Here is a 21,447-nt window from a genome sequence, read left to right as displayed (position 1 = left end):
CTTCATTTACTAAGCACGATTCTTACTTTTATACGTCCGAAATACAAAATATCTAAACTTTGTTCATTGCATTATCGCCAGCAGACACCAGGATTTACGTTTTTCATGCTGTCTTTGTCTCGTCCTTGAGAAAGATAAATTACGGCTCTTCAATAGTACGAGTATTCAAGGATAATGACGTTGCAAAATGTATTTTGATATACAGGTTTCGGGTTAATCCACATTGCTAATACCGCAATATTTTTCCGCATGTACTATCTTCAACTTTTATTTATAGAGCGTATTTTTAATTATTTGTATTTTATTCGTATATGTGTGGAGTGTAATCTCCAGATCATTCCGGAACTTATTTATAAATGATATTATTTATATATAGTAATAAGTTTTATTCAATCTGGTCGCAGTCGGAAGGGGTCGTTCTATGTACATACATATGTAATGTATGTAATATTTCTTATATATATTAAGTTGTTTTAAAAATCGCGCTAAAACTTCTTACAAACACATTACATTAATATTCCGAAACAAATCTTTATATAGACGTGAACGGCTCCAACGTTTTGATTCCTTACCTCGTAATTTCATAGTATTATGCCGCATGCCTCAAATCATAGCATATCTTATTAAGCAGTTGCTCGCTGGTAGAAATAGTTGTGACAGTGGTATTTATGTAGTAAGTCTCTTATTGGAATGTATGTTTTAATGTCAATTTTACAACAACTTTTAAACACAGGGTACGCAATGACATCTAATACAATGAACAAATATACTACCCAAACTAAGCAGTGCGCGTATTATAGATACACAGATGATAGAAAAAAAAATACATGTTTTTTGTCATTAGATATACATACAGTATGCATAATTTAGAAAACACCCTAACCAATAACCAAAACCTAAACACATCAACATGAATAAAAATTGTTTGTACCTTGGGAGGAAACGGATCCTCTATAAAAAGTATATGAGTTATTGTAAAATATGGACTGTGTGACAAATTTTATTCGTAACGCGTCCTGTAGTTTGAAACCTGATGTTTACTTTAAAAAGTAGAAAATATTCATCTATTCTACCCCCTCAAGTTTTCGCTTTTATAATATTAAATAAATATATTGTAGTTATATGTCGATGATTCTATCATGCTCTTAAATATATAGATGGATACAGTTTGTAACGAATGTTGAGGTCAAATATACGTAAAGGTTGTTGTAAATTAATGCCCAGAACGAACGTGGGCGGAACTGCTGGAAATAGTGTGTCGAATTTTTGTATTGCGGCATAAAATCCGCCTATGCAGTAACTCAATAGATGTCGTTAATAAAATAACTTGAGCAATCTCTTTGATTTTTTCTACAAACGTAGAGGTCTAAAAATACCGATTTGCATAAATTATAATAAGATTTCTATTTGAGTTTAACAGATAGAGGGTTTTATCGACTAATTATATAAAGCCAAAAACTACTATTATCCTTTTTATTCAAAAACGTTGTACGTTCTACCTACTTATTTTGCTTTAAATTCATATTTTAATGTTTTTATCGTACGAGTATATCAAGACTATATAGTAACGGAGAATATATGGTATCGGAAAGTGGTTTGCATGATTTACATTATTATTAAATGATTTACATATTAAGTAACTTTTGACTGAAATTTCGTCCATATTGTTATAAATAGGCATGTTTTGTATCGTAGTCTTTGAGATTTGTGTTGTGATAGCATTAATTTCGGTGTTATTTATGTCTACTGTCATAAGCTAACGTAAAACATTTGAACATTAAACGACTGTGTTACAAATGATGCAGAGTTGTTACAAATGTTTATAATTCTATTTCTGTAGCCATTAGATTAAGTAAAGATTGAAACGATGAAATCTGTTCTACATAAATCCCATCAAAAACATAAATGTGAAATGATAGCCGAGTTTAATATTATGATATATGGCTTGATTGTTGACTTCTACGACAAAAGAGATGAGATCTAAATGGGTGCCAAGTTCAATGGTCTGTCCTGAAATGTATTTATAACAATATAAAATATCATTTCTTCTTATAACTTAGGATAATATACTGTAGCCTAAGGTCTAACTTGGCCAGTTCTCATATACCAATTATTACTTTCGATTGCTAGTTACTATTAATATTAAAATAGGAACCGACAAGTAACATGTTTAGAACTTGCGAAGGCTACAGTATATTTCGTATATGAAAACTAGCCAAGTTAGACCTTAGGCTACAGTATATTATCCTAAGTTATAAGAAGAAATGATATTTTATATTGTTATAAATACATTTCAGGACAGACCATTGAACTTGGCACCCATTTAGATCTCATCTCTTTTGTCGTAGAAGTCAACAATCAAGCCATATATCATAATATTAAACTCGGCTATCATTTCACATTTATGTTTTTGATGGGATATCATTACTTTTTGTACATAAATTATACGAGGTACTTATTTATAACTAAATTAATACCAAATTATTTTTGATAAATTACTGTATTTTCGTATATTTACGGGGTATAGTTGTCTTTTTTTTTGTTATTTTCTATATTTTCTTGTAACTTTTAAATGTTCAAGTGCAATGCCAATTCAGTATCAGGAATTTTTGGGCAAATCGGGGCGGTATAACGTCCACAGATGGTTATACTCTACAATAGAGCTCTCGTGACTTGGATCTAAATTGTTAAGACGTACTCCATCTAAGGTTTTAACTCTGGAGAGTCCAACGTAAACCTGCCCTTTATTAAATATAGAGGAGGCTATGTTGAGAAGAGGACTGCTAAAACTAAGGCCTTGTGATTTGTGGATAGTAATAGCATATGTTAAGCAAATACGGAATTGTTCTCTATCAACATATACATTATTTAATATCTGAAACTTCGTATTGACACGTTATAGTTCGTAAAGACGATTATGTAACAAATTGACTGTTATCTATTGAATTCTCAAGAAAACAATTTGTTACCAATAAGTTCTCATTCTCGAGTTAACTGTACATTCCTACTTATAACTATACTAAAATTGTTATTAATTTTTGGTTTAAACTGTTGTCTATACCATACGTATTTACTAAAATAATGTAATAATAATATAATCACAAATATATAAGTATAATTTAAGAAAGCTATAAATTTCGTAGCATAAATCGCAACCTTATAGGTTAGATATCCAGAAACAAAACATTGAGTTTTATCGCACCGCTCCCACACGGCGCCACCGCGGCGCCCTATTCCGAATTGCCTTTTATTTAATAATTATTTATAAAAATAATGATTTTACACTATCGATGTGCGCTAAATATTGAAACAATAATTAATACCAAATCTTAGTTAATAACATAATAAATACGAAATTCGACTATACTCTTAGTTATAAGTACGAGTATATTTTAGACAGAATCTAAATTATAGCAACTAGTGTTTACCGCTCAATGCAATATTTGAAGTTTGCTAGTTATCGACACTGATGTGAAGGGGTCAACGTAAATTGGTAATGATCGACGTTTTCATACAATATTACTTTCGGTCCAGTACAAGATGAGATTTTTCGACATGGATCAATGTCAATTGGTGGCTATCGACGTTTTCATAGAATTTTAGTATTCGTCCAGTATAAGTTGAAATAGAATCAATTAAAGTGAAAAATTGTAGTAAAATGATAACAATTTACCAGTTTCAGATTTTTTCCTTTATATTCACCTAATTACCTATCTGCATACCAAATTTGAACTTCCTAGGTCATCTGGAAGTGGGTTATAATTTTGATCTATAGTTGATCAGTGATAAAAATGACGATTTTTGGACATTAATATCTAAATAACCGTTTGAGATATGTTTATGAAATTTGGAACACATATTTATCTCGCAAGTCTCAATATATGAACCAAATTTGACAGGTTTGTGTGAAAGAGTTTTTGAGTTATGAGGGGGTCAAAAGTGGCTCCAAATGGTTCGTGTAAATATACACACGGTGCTGCAAGCCAGTTTACTTGAAACTCGGCTTGACACGCTGCCGCGTGTCTAGATAGCATCTTAAAAGGATATTTGTGTGAGTGATATTACATGAAAGTTGAATATGATGAAATTAATTGTTATACAAGCAACAACCGGTAATGTATTCAAAAAGTATAGCAAGCTTATTTTTTTATCTAATAGATATATATTTTTTATATTTATTTATGATTATGTACATACCGGTAGTTTAGTAATCTCATAAACTGGATCTGATGTTGCCACAAAATGACGAAGTGTTAGTTGTGTTTGATCAGTCAAGCGGTATGAACCGTATCCTTCCGCGAATACCGATACTTACCAGATAAATGAATGAAACACAAAGTTTATGTACACACACAGACATCCGTATACGTCTGCATTTCAAAAGATTTTTATATATCAGAAAAGTTGATAATTATCACATTAATAAAATGTTTAAAATATACGGTAGTAACTACGTATAAGTACTTCAACATATTTTAACGTGGTTTACCTCTTAAGTTGTTTAATTAATGTTAATCGTAAAAATTAGGTTATAGAAATATTATTACTTATTTTAAAATTTTAGGGAAGTAATGTTAAATATTCTCTGTTGTAATCCAAGGTTAATTAGGTCATTTTTACACTGGGTCTGACGTAAGACTGACGATGAAAGCCTCACGAAGTTATGAATTTGGGTATTATTTTTTAATTAGTCTTGTTATTACATAGACATATATTGGTGTATATGTCTATATATTTCCAGCATATTTATTTCTTACGTTATATTCTATATGTTTTACAATAACAATTGATTTGTTCTATTACTTCTTTAATAATCAACGAGTTGGTAATGAATATAACATAACAAACTAACAACATAACAAAATAAACAAAATTTCAATATTTTTGACCTGAGAATTGATCGCAAACCCAAGGAGCATTCATAGCTAACCTTCGATCCATGCATACAAACCCCCATTCAGACGTCAAATGGAGGCGTGGGTTGAGTTTGTGACGTTATTTGCACTCTCTACCCACACCTAGTCTGTCTGTGTTTAAACTATCTGCTGACGTTTCAATTTTTTTAGTTGACGTCTTTGACTTGGGCGTTTACTAAAATGTCGTCCATTACTGGATTTCATGCAGTTCTAATATTCATATAAAATATGTAGATTCAGTTCTTAACTCAGAGTTATTTAATACTATGTACATCAACTTTCGAGATGTTTGTGTCAATATGTTATTTTTAGGTCTAATAATATTTTATTTCCTTTGTAATTATACAACTAATGTAGATGAGTTATTTAGTAAAATAAAAAAAAAAATAATAGATACTTTGAATTAATTAATAAATAATCAATTGTTTATGTACTTATTACTATTTATTTAATGTATTAGCCGATAACTAGGAATTGGATCTCATTTCTGTATTTGCAGCGGAAATAACAACAGTAAATATATATTATGTTGGCAACAGTTTGAATATCGTAGACATGTGCTACCCATTAAACTCTCAATCCAGTTCAAAGATTGTATATAATTTAAATATTGGTAATATCGTTATAATACTATTATTTTGAATAATTGGGTACAAATGTTACAAATACATATACAAGTATAATATTTAATTTATGGCTATGGTACATTTATAATCTATAGTACGCATGTATCGTACATATAAGCCTTCCCCTAGAATAATTCTTTCTATTGCTGAAAATTGCATTGCAATCCGTTACGTATTAAATTATAAGCGAACAGACAGCGGCGGCGACTTTTTTATACTATGCAATAAAGATTATAATTATTTGAATAATGTTAATACAACAATAAGTGCAATATCATTATTATTTTATGAGTCTAGTCTTATTTATTCATATGAAACTAGAAATCGGTTACTATAGTGTAACTGTAACATATTGGTTGTACTGTTTTACTTTCACATAGACATACAAACAGAACAAAAAACACCTTACTGACGAAGACAAGTTCATGCCATGAATTTTCCGTGGATTATACCAGTCAGAACAGTTATTTAAGCGTCTTTCCACTCGGTCTATAATGTCTATATTTTAGTTCTTTAAGCTACATAAGGGCCGCTCCGGACCCTTAATTAAGTCCTGGTATTTTACACGTCGTATCTGTGCAACTGTAAACGCAAAAATTATTTAGCAATTTTAATATTAGAACTATATCTATATTTTTTTTATATCCCCACATGTTTGGTATAGATGGTTGACAAAAACAAAACTAAGCCCGCTTCGGTTTTATCAGAGTGCTTCCTAACTTTAATAATATTCTTTTATAACAGTACAAGAACTTTCAAATTGGTGTGATGAGTTTCGTGATAACTGAGTCCGCTCTCTCAATCTTTCTGTCTCTCTTTATAACATTAATTTTAACGTTATTTCATTAAGAGCTTTAATTCAATATTAAAGAACAATTTCTCAAAGATATGTTTTTGTTGAGGAGAATAAATAATAAAGTTTGGCTGGAATTATCTTAAATATTATCTTCTCTTCTATTACGAATGTGTGACCTATTATTTTCCCTTGCTTTGTTTTATTTCTGTTATATTCAGACTCGCTAAATGTTTCCTACAGTAGTGTAGTACTATTAATTAATAATATACATGTAGCATTCGTATTTTAAGTAAATAATAAGATAAATTATAAATAAATTAAAATTTGATATATATTTATATATTCCGCAATGTACCTAACATTATAAATATGGCATTTAGATTGAGACTGTATAAATGTATTTATTTATTTTACAATATATTTAATATATATATTTAGAAGTTCAGTTTGTTTGTTGTGTTTTGTAATTTCTTGGGATTTTCTAATTTTATTTTGTGTAATGTTAAATTTTCTTTTATTGAAATGAGAGTTGTCTCGGTATGTTGTCTTAGCTCTGACTATCACAGTAAATATTTGTACCAGTTACTAGGTAGGAAGTTCTATGAATAGAAACACGTCCTTTTCCCTTTTTTTATTGGAACTACTTTCTAAGGAACGATCAAAGAGAAAGGTGAAGCGCGAAAAACTTGTATCTTTGTTATACTGTTGTGGCGCTCATTATTCTTTATAATATATTCAATTTTCTTTTCAGGTATCGAGTACCTATACGAGAATGGCTTACTTCAGAGGACCCCGGAAGATGTGGCACAATTCCTACATAAAGGCGAGGGTCTGAGCAAGACAGCCATTGGCGATTACCTTGGTGAACGGTCGGACTTTAACGAGGCAGTGCTAAGAGCCTTCGTAGAATTACACGACTTCACAGACCTAATTCTAGTGCAAGCACTTAGGTATGTTATCAGAAAATAGTTGCTATTAACATATGATAAGTACACAGTGGTGGAACACTTTGAATATTTTATCATCTTATCAAGTCTAATTTTTCAATCTATTTCAAGAAGTAGGACGTTGTCAATGCCATAGTATTTTATTGGTGTATGTTAGGCAATATTGATTCTGAAAACAGGTTTTAGGACTCTTTCCAAGCGATACAATTTACTTTCGTAGAATCAATATTGCATTTTGGCGTGAATGGTTAAAACAAGATTTATTTTCTGGAACAAAACCTTATTATGAGAACACTCATATATCTAAACTTAGTTATAATTATACGTTTTGTATATTCCTATATGACTAAAAACGTATATTTTAGTTATCGCATATACAATAAATCTGCAAAAATAAATTTAGAATTTAGAAATAGCACATTATGTTTGTCGGCAAACAGTCAACATTAGATCAGATAAAAGGACGTAAAGCGAGATATGTAAACTGAGATATGTAAATAATTAACAACCAAATCAAATGTTTATAAGCATTCCAAAAAGAAAAGGTTGTTCGTGACCAGGTAGAATATTATTAGCACAGGAGATTGGCGAAATTTCAACTGTATTTGTTTTGGTTACCTTTTCATTGTAAATAACGCGTTTTGTAACTACTGTATAAAATTTTAATTACTTTACTTGGAAGCATTGTGATTTTTTGATTTCGCACCGTCAAGTGTGTATTCTAACCACGAAAGATTTAAATATCTTTTTGGGTAGTAATAAAATATTCGAGTAGTAATATACATACTTTAATCCTGGAAAAACTTGAACCGACTCGACTTCCTTCCAGTTTCATACAATATTATCCTACTTAGCTTAAATTTAGGACAAGGAAAATTCAGGCGTACAAAGAGAATGAAATTGCATCGTGTGTATACGTACTTATTAAAGTAAATGTCAACTCTCTAGACCTCTTTTTGCGGAGTACAAATGAGAAAAGTGACCTTGAATTGAAGTAAGCATAGAAATATTAAGCCTTTTTGTTTAGTTACATTGGCATATTACCAAGTAATGTAATGAGAACCAATTTCATGAACCTTGAACTTTTTCTCTTATCGTAATATGCTACTATTATTTATTTATTAAATTAATATCTTAGTACTCTACGGTTCGTATGGTCTCAAGCCTGTAAAAGTATTTTGCCACATATTTGGCATAGTAAATAATGTCATATTTACTATGCCAAATATTTTACACACGAATTTTGTCAATAAACTCTAATCGTGACAAGGTCACACGAGTTGTTTCCAACATTGACGTCAGTAGTATATCCAAAGATGTCCATTGTTATCGTTCATAATATCTATTGGCGATGTCACTTTTTCTATATTACTTGTAATGAGTGATAAACAAGCTAATGAGTGACGCGCGACGGTATAGATTAATAAATTTATTTACTATGACATTGTCATTCTATTTAATGCAGAGTGTATCAATTATTACTATATATTCCACATACTGTAGTTATAAATGATTTGTTTTAGTATCTCTGGGACCATGTTTTAACGCGCCTAGGAGTAGTATTAGAACTAGAGTGTCTATCGATCATATTTATTAAGTTAGTCGTTGTTATTAATTTAATCTTGTTCAAAGAGTTAATATTAAACAATTATCAATTTTCTATTACAGACAATTCCTTTGGAGTTTCCGCTTGCCTGGCGAGGCACAGAAAATCGACAGGATGATGGAGTGTTTCGCGCAGCGGTATTGCCAGTTGAATCCGGATATTTTCACTAACGCGGATACGTGTTACGTGCTTAGTTTCGCCATAATCATGTTGAACACGTCGTTACATAACCCCAGCGTGAAAGACAAACCTTCCCCGGAACAGTTCGTTGCCATGAATAGAGGGATCAACAATGGTGGAGACCTACCTCAGGAGTTGCTCTTGGTTAGTTTCTCTTAGTGCTATTTTAACTTTATTGTATAGAGTACAAATCTGTATAATAATATGACATAGATATATCAAGTACATGTATTTAAGAACAATAGGCATAAATAACTATAGTCTGCTTATTTAAAGTAATGTAAATGGATGCGTAATTACGTTCGTTTTTATTACAAATGTTATCAAGCTTATAAGCCACTACATTAACATATAGTATTTATGTATCTTCAAAAATTAAAAATACCAAAATTACAAATATTTTTTAACCTTATGACATTAGTTTTCCTTGTCTCCCACTTATATAGTGTTTAAATGTTTCTTTTTTTAAATACAGAATGCATAATAATAGTACATATTTTCGACCATTTTAACAATAGAAAAATTCTTATATTTTGACGTTGCACAACAATATATTTTTTATTTAAGTGACATGGAAAGCAAGTTGACGTTATTAAGTGACAACCGTCTTCTATATACCTGAACACTTTTGTGTATATATAGGTAAATTCTTTTTATTACATTTCTTTTCTTTTTCTCGAACCTTGTAATACTATCTACTTTATTCAATTATTAAAGTTGCATACTAGCAAGATTTTATTTAATATTAAAATCTTGCTAGATTATACAAATCTAGAAGCTAGTTTTTACAATTTATTACATTGCGTTATGTAGGTATGTTGGTTAAATCAATATTTGTATTATTGAAAGAACTATTTATAACATATTATAATACACAAGCTGCAGTCCGTACTACGTGGCTTCCCTTTGTTGTATAATGTTTGAATGACCTCAAAATAATTTATTGACTTAGTTTTAATTCAGTAACGAGGTCTGCATGAAATAAATCATGTAGAACTGATTAATTAAACATTCGGTTCTACATGGCTTCATACATTGTGCAAGTTAGTATATTTTTTATATAAATACTTCACAAACAACGTGGTATTATTAAAATTGGTATTGATCTCCGCCATGATACAAATGTACTCAAAATCCCTTTAAGATATGCATCATCTTTTATGTTCTATATCTATAGATAATATAGATGGACATAACAAATGTAGTAGTAATTATGAATTTTAACTACTTACGCAAGGAATGTAGATAGTCTATTTTTTTGTCTTTTATCCACATTGCGCCACCTTGATATATTTATAGGGAAGGTAATAGGGAATTAAGTTTGTTTCCAATTGTCAAAAGGAAATTCTTAACTTAGCGGATTTTTTTGTTTACTTACCTCTAATGCATTGTGTATCAAAATGGAATAAATTTTGTTGTATCTATGTACTTTATGTAATCCATAGGACCTACTATTTTGTTTCCTCCTGATAATTTTGATTATTGTACTATTTGTAATTAGTATTTTTAATTCAATTTTGATATTGTATTTATGTTTTGCACTAATTTTTACGTACTCATTACCACCTACGCCACTATTTTGAGTTGACTGGAAGAGATCTCTTCTATTGATAAGTCGACCTTTGTTGGGAGTGGAATTTATAGCCTATATTTTTTATATGTATGTGTAATCTATATTACCGTAAAGTTTTATTAAAATCCGTTAAGTAGTTTTTGCGTGAAAGAGTAATAAACATCCATCCATACTCACGAACTTTCGCGTATATAATATTAATAGGATTTTCTGAGTGCAATAGAGAATATATACAAAATATTAGATTGTTAGAGAATTATTGTTTTGTCCATTGTATATAAAAAAATATCGGTAAAACATTTACCGTAAATTGTAAAAACACTAATTCATTAATTCATTCATACATAAAAATATCTACTCACAGGCCACTGAGTATATATATACTACTCGATTGAATACGCGGTCGCCAAGACCCGTCTCTTGCTAAATCGTATACGATCATATTTTTACGTTTGTTATAACCGTATGACCAATACATATTTCTATAACGAGTAAACAGGTGCTAATAAAAATAGTACGGCATCGTCCTCATTGAATATCATATTATCAACCAGAAATAACTTGAACGGTGATCATTAAGTATTCTTATCTGTAATGTCAACAGTATGTGCGTAGTTATCATGCAATCCATGACATCTATTTGAACTCCACAGTTAGTCGCGACCGTTGTAATATCATAGTCGGTTTACTTTTGTATTAGTCACTGAAAACATTTCAATATTTACATTAAAAGTGATTTTAATTCCGTGAATTAAACGCAGATCGTAATTAGGTATTTGTAATAATGATGTTATAAGGAAAATAATTACATATTACCCGCTACACGTATGTATATAGTTTTAAATATAACTATGTTTTTTTTTTACAAATGTAAGAATATTATGCGATGCAGTTCCTGTGTTAATAAAATAAAAATATAATTATTTTGTATTGTTTTCAGTCTTTATACGAGTCGATAAAGACGGAGCCATTCAAAATACCCGAGGACGACGGCAACGATCTCATGCATACCTTCTTCAATCCGGACAAAGAGGGGTGGCTTTGGAAACAAGGAGGAAGGTAATATTTTGATCTAATATTGTCTTATTAGAGATATGATTGTTGTGTATTTATGGATTTCCGCCAAAATATAATAGACATATAATTATATTTTGGCGGGAATACATAATAAATATATTAATTGAAAATAATATTATACGTCATTGATATCAAGAAACAATGTTTATATAATATATTTAGTAACAGGATAGGATTTATCAGTATTATACCTTTTATGTTCAAAACTAATTTAATATCGTAATGTATTTAAAACAAAAATTCATAAAATTTGTAGGGAACATTCCACAGAAAAGGAAATAATATTAATAAAGGTATTTAATTTAAATAATGCAAAATATTTATTTTTTATTTAAGTATCTGATGTTTTGGATAGAGGTGCTAGTTGATAACTAAAATATATAGGTACATGTTAAGTTGCTATTGTGACAAAGTTGTGTATTTATTTCTGTCTGACTAACTGGACAGTATCCTTGGTGCGTTACCATTCCTTAGAACCTGTTTTTACGTATCCTGTAATTTTTCTGCATTATCTGAATTTAAATTAAATTTGACTAGCATCATAGAAACGGGATTGTGTATATATAAAATAGCAATTATCGCTATTATATTATTATTATTTTTTATTATTAATTAATTATTTTCAGATATAAATCATGGAAGAGGAGGTGGTTCATATTAAATGACAACTGTCTGTACTACTTTGAATACACGACAGACAAAGAGCCTAGAGGCATCATTCCGTTAGAAAACATATCTGTGAGTATTTTCATAGCGTTTTATGTTAGATTTTTATAATAAGACACGCTATCCGGTACACATACCGATTCATTTATACAAATTGTCGGCAAAATACATACTTCCAAGGCAGTTATAAATGAAATCGATTTTAGTCATTCATTTCTGTTGAATATACAATTACTTAATGCTACTACTATACTAATTACAATCCCCGTTTGATTGGACTAGGGATCTTATTTAAAAAAAAAATACCCATTACACTCATCAAAATTCTGTACTTTTTATTTTGTTGGATCATTGGCGACTGTGTTCGTGTAACAGATTGAACTGGATAAAAAATAGTCTGTCCGTTTCTACTCTATTTAGAGTTTATTTGAAATTTAGAGTTCAGATATTTATCTGAACTCTAAATTTCATGACATAGATTTAAGTAGTTTAAGCGCCAAGAGGTAACAAATTTCTCACATTTCACATAAGTAAATTTAGTACATAAAAAGTTTAGCTACATTTGATAGATTTTATTGTCTTGTATAATATTATTAAGTTCTGTCATTTCTGAATGAAAACTGGACAACTGGACATTTATAAATGTTTATTTATATTGCTGTATTTATATTCAATGTAATACTGTTTTACTGGCAAATTAAATGATATAAAAAATATAAATATAGTATATAAATAATTAAAATTACTTATTATTTATTATTACGCTTTCTGTCCTCCGTGACTCAACTATAACTATTCGAAGAAAGAATATCTATTGTTCGATATATTCATGTATACACGGATCTGCGGTTACGCGGTTTAGAATAATGTGTTCAGGGCGTGTTTCTATCTTTAATTGTTTCAGCTGCAATTTGATGTGTCCGACACTCAATTAGTTTTCAGCCTATTTATTACTTTATGTATACAGATGATCAGTGAACCAAATACTCATAAACCGCATTAATATATGTATAAGCCGATTGAAATGTTAATAAAACTGCCCGTAATAATATTGATGACATTAAAGTTATTGTTGCATGTCGTTTCAGGTTCGTCCCGCGAGTGATCGACAACGGCCGCACTGTTTGGAATTATACGCGAGCGGTGGCGCCGATCTCATCAAGGCGTGCAAAACGGACTCGGAAGGGAAAGTTGTTGAAGGGAAACATACTGTATACAGGTATGCAGCGGATTTGTGACCTACTCTTTACATGACCTACTCTCTGTTTCGGACGGACACGTTGTCTAGAGGTTTAGACTACCGCCTTACCTATGATGGTTGCGGGTGCGATACCTCGCACGGTACAAACATTTGTGATTATGATTCATGATTATGATTGTATTGGTCTGTCTGTTTCTATGTATATTAGGTTCCCCTTTATAAAATAAGTATGGTATCAGTTGTCTATTACACAACCTCTGCTTAGCTTGGAACTAGATGGCGCTGTACAAATTGTCCTGGGTTATTATTATTATTTTTTTATTTTATGTAAAATGAGGACGTGGCGTATCACCACCTTACTTTCGATGGCGGCGTGTTCGATTTTACAATCACTTGTATTCATGAGTATGATTGTTTGTATTGGTCTGCTATTATATATACATATTTAAGTATCTTTATCATTTGTTTACTACCGGGAATACAAGTACTGCTTAACATGGGACTAGCACTGTGTAATTGTCCTTGTTTATTATTATTACCATAACTTATTAGTCATAAACGGCGGATTTCGATGAGTAATTAATTTAACACATACACTTTCCTTGGTTAAAACATACTTAACATACTTATATTTAGTAAAATGTTAGGCTTAATCATATTATAATTATTAAAGTATTGTTGTATCATGGTACTTTACATTACTAGTGTGTAGTTTTCATTATTTATTTATTTGAAGTTAACATACTACTTAAATAATATACTGGCATCATCATGCCATAGCGTAGTAAAACACAAAAACAACGAACGTTATTCTTAAACGAAAAGTTAATTGCCGTGCTGGTCACCTCAAATTTTTATAGGGATATTTAAAAAATTGTGGTTATAAGAAAACAATATAAACCTGTTTATTGTTTCTTTTTATACAGAATGTCAGCAGCGACAGCGGAAGAACGAGACGAATGGATCGTGTGTCTCCGTCGGTCGATAAGTCATAACCCCTTTTATGATATGCTCGCACAACGAAAGAAGAAGGCACAACATAATGTACACTCCAGCTCCCACTAGTCCCCAGACATACAGATAAATTATTATATAAGCAATAGAGGATTTTTCTACATATTATGAACTGTTGTTATTCGTGTCAAAGCGCCCTCTGGTGTCAACACAACTAACCTTCGTTGTAGGTACACGAAGACCTTTTATGTGGCACAATGTATTGTAAGCAACAATACAATTCTTTATGACACATTGGTGCGTATGTAGTTTTTTATTAGGACAATTATGTGAAAATAGAAGCTATGGACAAGTCTTATGTAAGCAAATACTACTACCGTGTAAGATATGATCTCAATGGTAGGTAAAGCGATAAGTGAATATTACTAGTGGAATAATTATACATGTTAGGCTTCAGTACCATCATAAAGCCTATATTGACTAAAGCTGTAAGTATATGGATTCTAAAAGCCGGCCTCATTAGAGATTTTGCGTATTGCTTCATTTGATTTGATAAAATACGTACTCAATTCGTACTATGAATTCTTGAATTGATTGAAATTTTATTCAAAGATATAGTTTACAATTTTGTCATATTGAGATGGAAATGTTGAAGAATGCATATTGGTATTGTTGTAAACATATATTTTTTTATTATACTACATCCAATCAATAATATTTTACACTTATTCATACTACTGTGTGCTTACTATATGTAACCACAAGTTAGTACATAAAATAAGCGTATAATTAAGAATATGCAATTTAATATCACTTGTGCAAATGTTTGTTTGAAATGTAAAGAAAAAATTTTACATGGAAAATTTTTGCCAATGAATATTTTTTACAACGACGAATTATTTTAATATTGCTCTAGCTGTAGACGGCCTTTTGTTGAAAACACCATTTATTTGAACAAAAAGCATATTGCAAATGTTCAATTTAAGTATAAAAAATCAACATCAATATGAAAATGTAGACGTCCAACTTATACAATTGATTTGTCGTTAGTTATTAGTGGTCGGACTTCAACAACATGTGATATTTACAGTCGTGATATGGACTGACAAGAGTATATTGTATATTGCGATTTGCATATCATACAATACGTTAATATATCATGATCGTCGGCATTTCATGGTTGTCGCCATATTGTCCATGTAAATAAAATGGTAAGACTGAAAACATTATGATGTACATTTTAATACATTTGTTTTCTTCAGTTGAAAAATTATGCAGTGTATCGTATTATTTGCGTATACTGCGACATAATTTTAAATATTATTATGAATACTAAGTATTTTCACGTCACCGGAGAATAAAATGAGAACCATACATGCGATATATACAGAGCTCAAAAATTGTATTCCTGTCTTTTATAGATATTTTCATAATTTTCGTAAGCACATATTAACTCGTTTATAATCGACAAAAATATTGAAACAGTTTCATTCTTATTTACTTCATAATGTAGGCACATTCTGTTTTTAATTAATTAGATAATTTTACTGTTTTCAATCCTTTTTGGTTAACTGAATTGTTATACAAACTTGAATATTTGATGTAATTAATATTTTTTATCTGAGTTGTTTACTCAGCAAACAATGGTTACATTATTTTTAAATTTCCTTAAAATTTTACGATTGTCTTTTTATTCGCCGGACACGGCCATATGTGCTTTTATATCAACGTTCATCAATCATGCTTCTCATTGCCTCGACAATAATATTGTAAATCAAAGTTTCCAGACCTGGCAAGACTTTAGTTTTAGCGCGATAGCGGCACTCCACTTTCGCTAAAGCAGACATGAAAAGGGAAAATTTCACATCTGCTTTCGTTGACAGCGGTCCTAAGTGAATTTGTATTCAAAGAAAGTATTAATTTTACGATAAATATAATGTAACATACAGAATAATGTAAAGTAATGTATAAATAGTATAGTTTTATCATAGATTTATGATATATTGCCCATTTGCCATCGCTTTTACTTATTTCTCAGATTGTAAATATGGCTGTATGAGATAATTACTGTGTTGTTTTATATGAAATCATTTTTATGTAAGTAGTATGAGGCACGCGAGTTGTATCGAAGTAACATTCCTACATATTTATTTTGTATCTACAATTAATATAATTTTTCATATCTTCATTTTGTAGTACTATTCCTTTCATTGTGTATGTCTTGTTTTCTACATATATTATACATGTATTAAGTTTATTTATTTATATACATACTATCAAACACTTAATTATGTAACTTATTATTTCGTAATGTGGTTTCATTTAAAAATGATTAAAATTGTCTTCTAAGGTTTTTGGATTTATTGATATTAATTAAATTTGAAAGTTTTTACATGATCAAAATGCGTGTTAAACGAATTATCGTGTTGTGGTTGATATTTGATGAAGGTGCCTAAATCGATCTGTAATTAGTGTTTAACTTTAGTGGTAGATAAGTAACGTAAAACGCTGTAAATTCGCCTCAGAAATGTTAATTTATCTCAATTGTAATGTTTTATATGACAATGGTTATTGTGCATAATAATTGTGTTGTAAATAATTTTGTAAGAAATGATTATACATAAATATCTTTATTTATAACATTGTTTTATTTTGAAACAGGATATTTGATTATGAAGTGGAACTGTCTATAGTTGATGGAAAAGGATGTGTTTTGTATAGTAAATTTGTAGTAAACCGAACAAAATACATTGAAACATGTACCTAACTGTTTTTAACACTACAGCACAACACTAACACTAACACTATTAATTTCACAGCCTTTTTTGGAGTACATTTTGTCCGCTAGCTGTAAATTTCAAGATGGACACAGGTTTTTTTTGTCTACTAATAAAATTACCACTACAGTGTATCTAGAAATAATACTAGCTATTATAGATACTCAAAATTTATTCGTAAGATCTTGATGAAATTTTAATTCATTAAAAAAGCAGAAGATACAGCCTACTTGACCACTAATTTAGAAGTTGCTCAAAAACGGTGTCTCGGAGTAAAGGAGCCGATATTATAATACTGTGACACCCATTTAGTTAATTATCGTTTGCATTATTGCACGTACAAGTCTATTGCGTGTATGTAAATCAAACAACTAGTTATATAGATTCATATATTTTTGTTACTAAGTTTTTTCATTCGCCCAAGCGTGACACGCGATCGGCTTCCCTTTCCGACGTCGGTGAAACGTGTCCATTGCGCAAAAATTATTGCCGCTGAAATTATTCCAGCGCATATTAGAAGCGATTGTTCACGATGCAACGGTAGGAAACATTCATACCGTTTATTGTTTCTTGAACGATCTTGGACAGTGACGATTGCATTTCTAAAATAATTAAATCTGGTGCAATCTGAGTGTTTACTAAATATTTCATTACTACTAGAATTTTAATTATGATATCTGATGCAATCTATCGCTTTGTTTTGGCGAATCCCTGTAATAGAAATAATAATAAATCGGATAATTCACACAGTGCCATCTCAATCCAAGCTAAGCAGAGCTTGTAGTATCGGTATTTAGTTATAAATATATGCATAATATACATACATATAGTACATCCATTTGAATACAATCATACTTATGAAAACAATTGTTTGAATCGAACCCGTGATCACCGGAAATAACACGTGCTAAACCGCTAGACCACTGAGGCAACAGATAAAAATATAAGTAAATATATTTATTAGGTCATTAAATTCTCTCTATACCCAAGAAATTCCGATATACTCGTATATAAAATTTACTAGCTACTAGCCCCGTCTTCGCCCGGGTGTACATGTTATTATTACATATAAACCTTCCTCTTGAATCACTCTAATTATTAAAAACAAAACTTCAAAATTCGTTGCATAGTTTTAAAGATTTAAGCATACATAGGCAAGGACAGACAGCGACAGCGACTTTGTTTTATACTATGTAATGACGATGAGAAATAACTTACATATTTTTTTAGTACTGTATTGGTTAATATAGATATACCCTATCTCAAATTTAAAAAAAGTTTTGAGGCCAAATCTGGGCGACATGGCAAAAAGACTTAGTGTATCTATTTACATTTTTGTCTGACTTTCCCATGAAGGAATCGTCGCTAACATAACAAGAATTGAGCTGAGAGACGGCGAGGCGCGATGTTCTTTCAAATATTTTCAGCAAAATGTGGGCATGTCAAGTGTTGATGTCAACGATTGATAATGCTTCTGACTACCATTTGAGATAATTGCCGATATATATTTTTATATAATTTTAAAAGTTAGTATTTACAATAAAGTAGATAAATATATACCTTAAAAATTATATATCTATAGTTCTATTTATTATTGGGGATTTAATAAAAATGATTAATGATAATTATAAGTAATTTATGATCTACGTATCTATAATTTTTTTTGATTATACAAAACAACTAGTACCTAGTTAGTCACTGAAGTAAAACGTCTTTACATAAATCCCAGTTAACGTACAAATAACACTTTCACAGGTCAAATGAAGTGATCTATAATGGTGAAAACGATTTATATCGGCAACATATTCATGCTTTCTAAAATCATAAATATTTTCCGCTTCACTTTTCACCAAGTTATGTTTGAATTTTATGTGCTATATACACATTAAATTTGCTCGGTTACTGTTATCTTTATCATATTATCGTAACTGTGGCTATGCGAAGTCACTGGGCCATTTTTGGGTTAGGTTTATATACTACTGTAGTGGAGAGGGTGGATAGTACCTAATGGGGATTAGTGTTCTCATTGCATGCAATTTGTCCTGCCAGGTCACAATGTCCAGGTGGTTCCCTCTGAAAAATCATTACGGTAAATTTCTAATGTATTCTCCATAAAAGCCTGATTGACCTGACTTGAAGCCTATCCTATCACTGTCCACAGGTGGATCGCTAACGTATACTGATTACATAAGGGCAGACTTTGTTATACATAAGGGTACACCTTGCTCATATTATCCTCGTTAAATACAATATAGTCCCTAAAAAACATACTTTCAAATTGAAACAATTTAAATAGATAAAAGTTTACTATTTGAGCATATATAGTTTTGGTTCTGTTGTATGGATACTTCGGACAGCTGATAGTCACGTCCTACACATTACTAGGTAAGCGTTTAGTAATTAAATTAAGTAGACTTAGTGCCACTAAACTTGTGTATAACATTGTCTTTTTATTGTGTACCTATTACGGAATATTTTAGATAAAACAAGTCTGTAAGTATTTATTTTGTAGTTTTTATTTATGATTCGTTAAATTAATAGGCACTTGTGTTTTCTATTTTACATTTATTGTTTATATTATCACCAATTGATACTTAATGATGTATTTTCAATGTGTTTTTCGAACAATAGCTTCATTAGTGATATCAAGAAGTTTATTACAGATCAATGCACCACTGATATTTCATATGCATTGCATTGTTTATAAGAGTATGTAGACAGTTAGAGTTGTTTGGATACTCTTCGGTTTTGTCAATATATGGAAATAATAATATTAATTTTATTAGCCTTAAGAGATCGGACTCCACCAGGTCCTTTCAGGAATTTATTGTGGTTAGTTCTTGACTAGTTGGTTCTTATGGGCTAACTCATCACGTCTAAACATCTTTTACAGTTAGCGCGGACAGGCTTGAGGCTCATGTTGATGATGGAGCACCATCGTCATCATCTGCTAACGAACCTACCTATTACATCTAAGTGTATATTCATTGTGTGAATGAATTCATAGAGATTGATCACAAAGTACATACTTAAATAAATTATAGGTAGATACTCCATAGTTCGATTCGCGGTTAAACCCACTTAATTCAATTTACACAATTACATTGCCAAATGTTTTGTTGTTTGGTTACAGCAGTATACTACTGCAGCTACCTACTAACAGTCAATTATACTAAAATTGAGAGTTCTCAGTTTGTAAGGCCACATGAGTAAATTTAAGGCCGCTATAGGACATGGGAAAAGTTTACCTATACTGCACTATCACGACTGGCTTTTGAGTTAATGCAGTGGAAATGAAACTAAATAAATGTGAAATGATACATAGATTTGAATATATGCTTCATTTAATAATCTATCTAACATCTTATGTAATAAGTACCTAATATTAATGTAATTACTTTAATATAAAAATGCAAGTAAACTACAGTCACATACATAGTCGATAATATTAGCTGTTGATTCAAATTCTAAATAAAAATAAAATAAATTCAATAACTACATCTAATAATATTTGTATCGAGATAAAGTTTGTATAGAGTCGTCTCTGTGGATGTATCTTGCTCACTTAAGTATTTCAGGGGCCAGGCACTTGCTTTGTAAGAGGTGTTTCAGTTGAAGAGGGAAACTGTGAAACTAGCACAGTTGGCACGGATGATTATAACATATTAGTCCATCGGAATGGCTCTCTGTTCAGGATTTTAATTTTAATTAATAATGGATTCTATTCATGTATATAGGAGACAATTACCCCTCACCAATAGTGATGGTGGCCTTTAGCTTATTTGTCATTCCAGTTACATAAAAAAATTAATAGACTAATTGAGGTCTGTCTAATTGTGAGTCTATGTACTTGACTGTCTTACTATTTATGTTGTATAAGATTAGTAATGTCCCGGTCAAGGATGTCAAGACATGAGTCAATACATAGTTAGTGTCATGCATGTACGTCTGAACATAGTATTGACCGGTTAGCCCACTCATCTGTATTGTGCACTTTTGCGTTGAGGTGACCTACGCTACTGTCTTTAATAAATTATTTAAAAGTATACATTGAAAAGTGTTATTCTTGTTTCTACGAAAATATTGTATTTAATTATTTACTTTAGAGGAGAAGGTAATACAATACTG

The 21,447-nt window shown here is 30.6% G+C and overlaps 1 protein-coding gene across 5 annotated transcripts in view; it reads left to right on the top strand.

Moving 5' to 3' along the window:
- LOC131842529 (cytohesin-1) overlaps positions 1–17,182 on the top strand; it is a 52,780-nt gene extending 35,598 nt beyond the window's left edge. For all 5 annotated transcript variants that reach the window (XM_059191095.1, XM_059191092.1, XM_059191090.1 and 2 more), the window contains 6 exons: positions 7,090–7,288; positions 8,954–9,215; positions 11,585–11,703; positions 12,348–12,459; positions 13,476–13,606; positions 14,515–17,182. In XM_059191095.1, the coding sequence (XP_059047078.1) occupies positions 7,090–7,288; positions 8,954–9,215; positions 11,585–11,703; positions 12,348–12,459; positions 13,476–13,606; positions 14,515–14,653 (962 nt within the window). In that variant the 3' untranslated portion in view covers positions 14,654–17,182. The remainder of the gene's footprint in view (positions 1–7,089; positions 7,289–8,953; positions 9,216–11,584; positions 11,704–12,347; positions 12,460–13,475; positions 13,607–14,514) is intronic.
- Positions 17,183–21,447: the final 4,265 nt, after the last annotated feature.

This window comes from Achroia grisella, unplaced genomic scaffold, assembly GCF_030625045.1.
Source record: "Achroia grisella isolate CSIRO2021 unplaced genomic scaffold, CSIRO_AGI_Agris_v1 utg241, whole genome shotgun sequence".
In the NCBI taxonomy this organism is placed as follows: domain Eukaryota; kingdom Metazoa; phylum Arthropoda; class Insecta; order Lepidoptera; family Pyralidae; genus Achroia; species Achroia grisella.
Note: the sequence above shows the minus strand (reverse complement) of the source record. Positions and strands in the feature narration are given on the sequence as shown.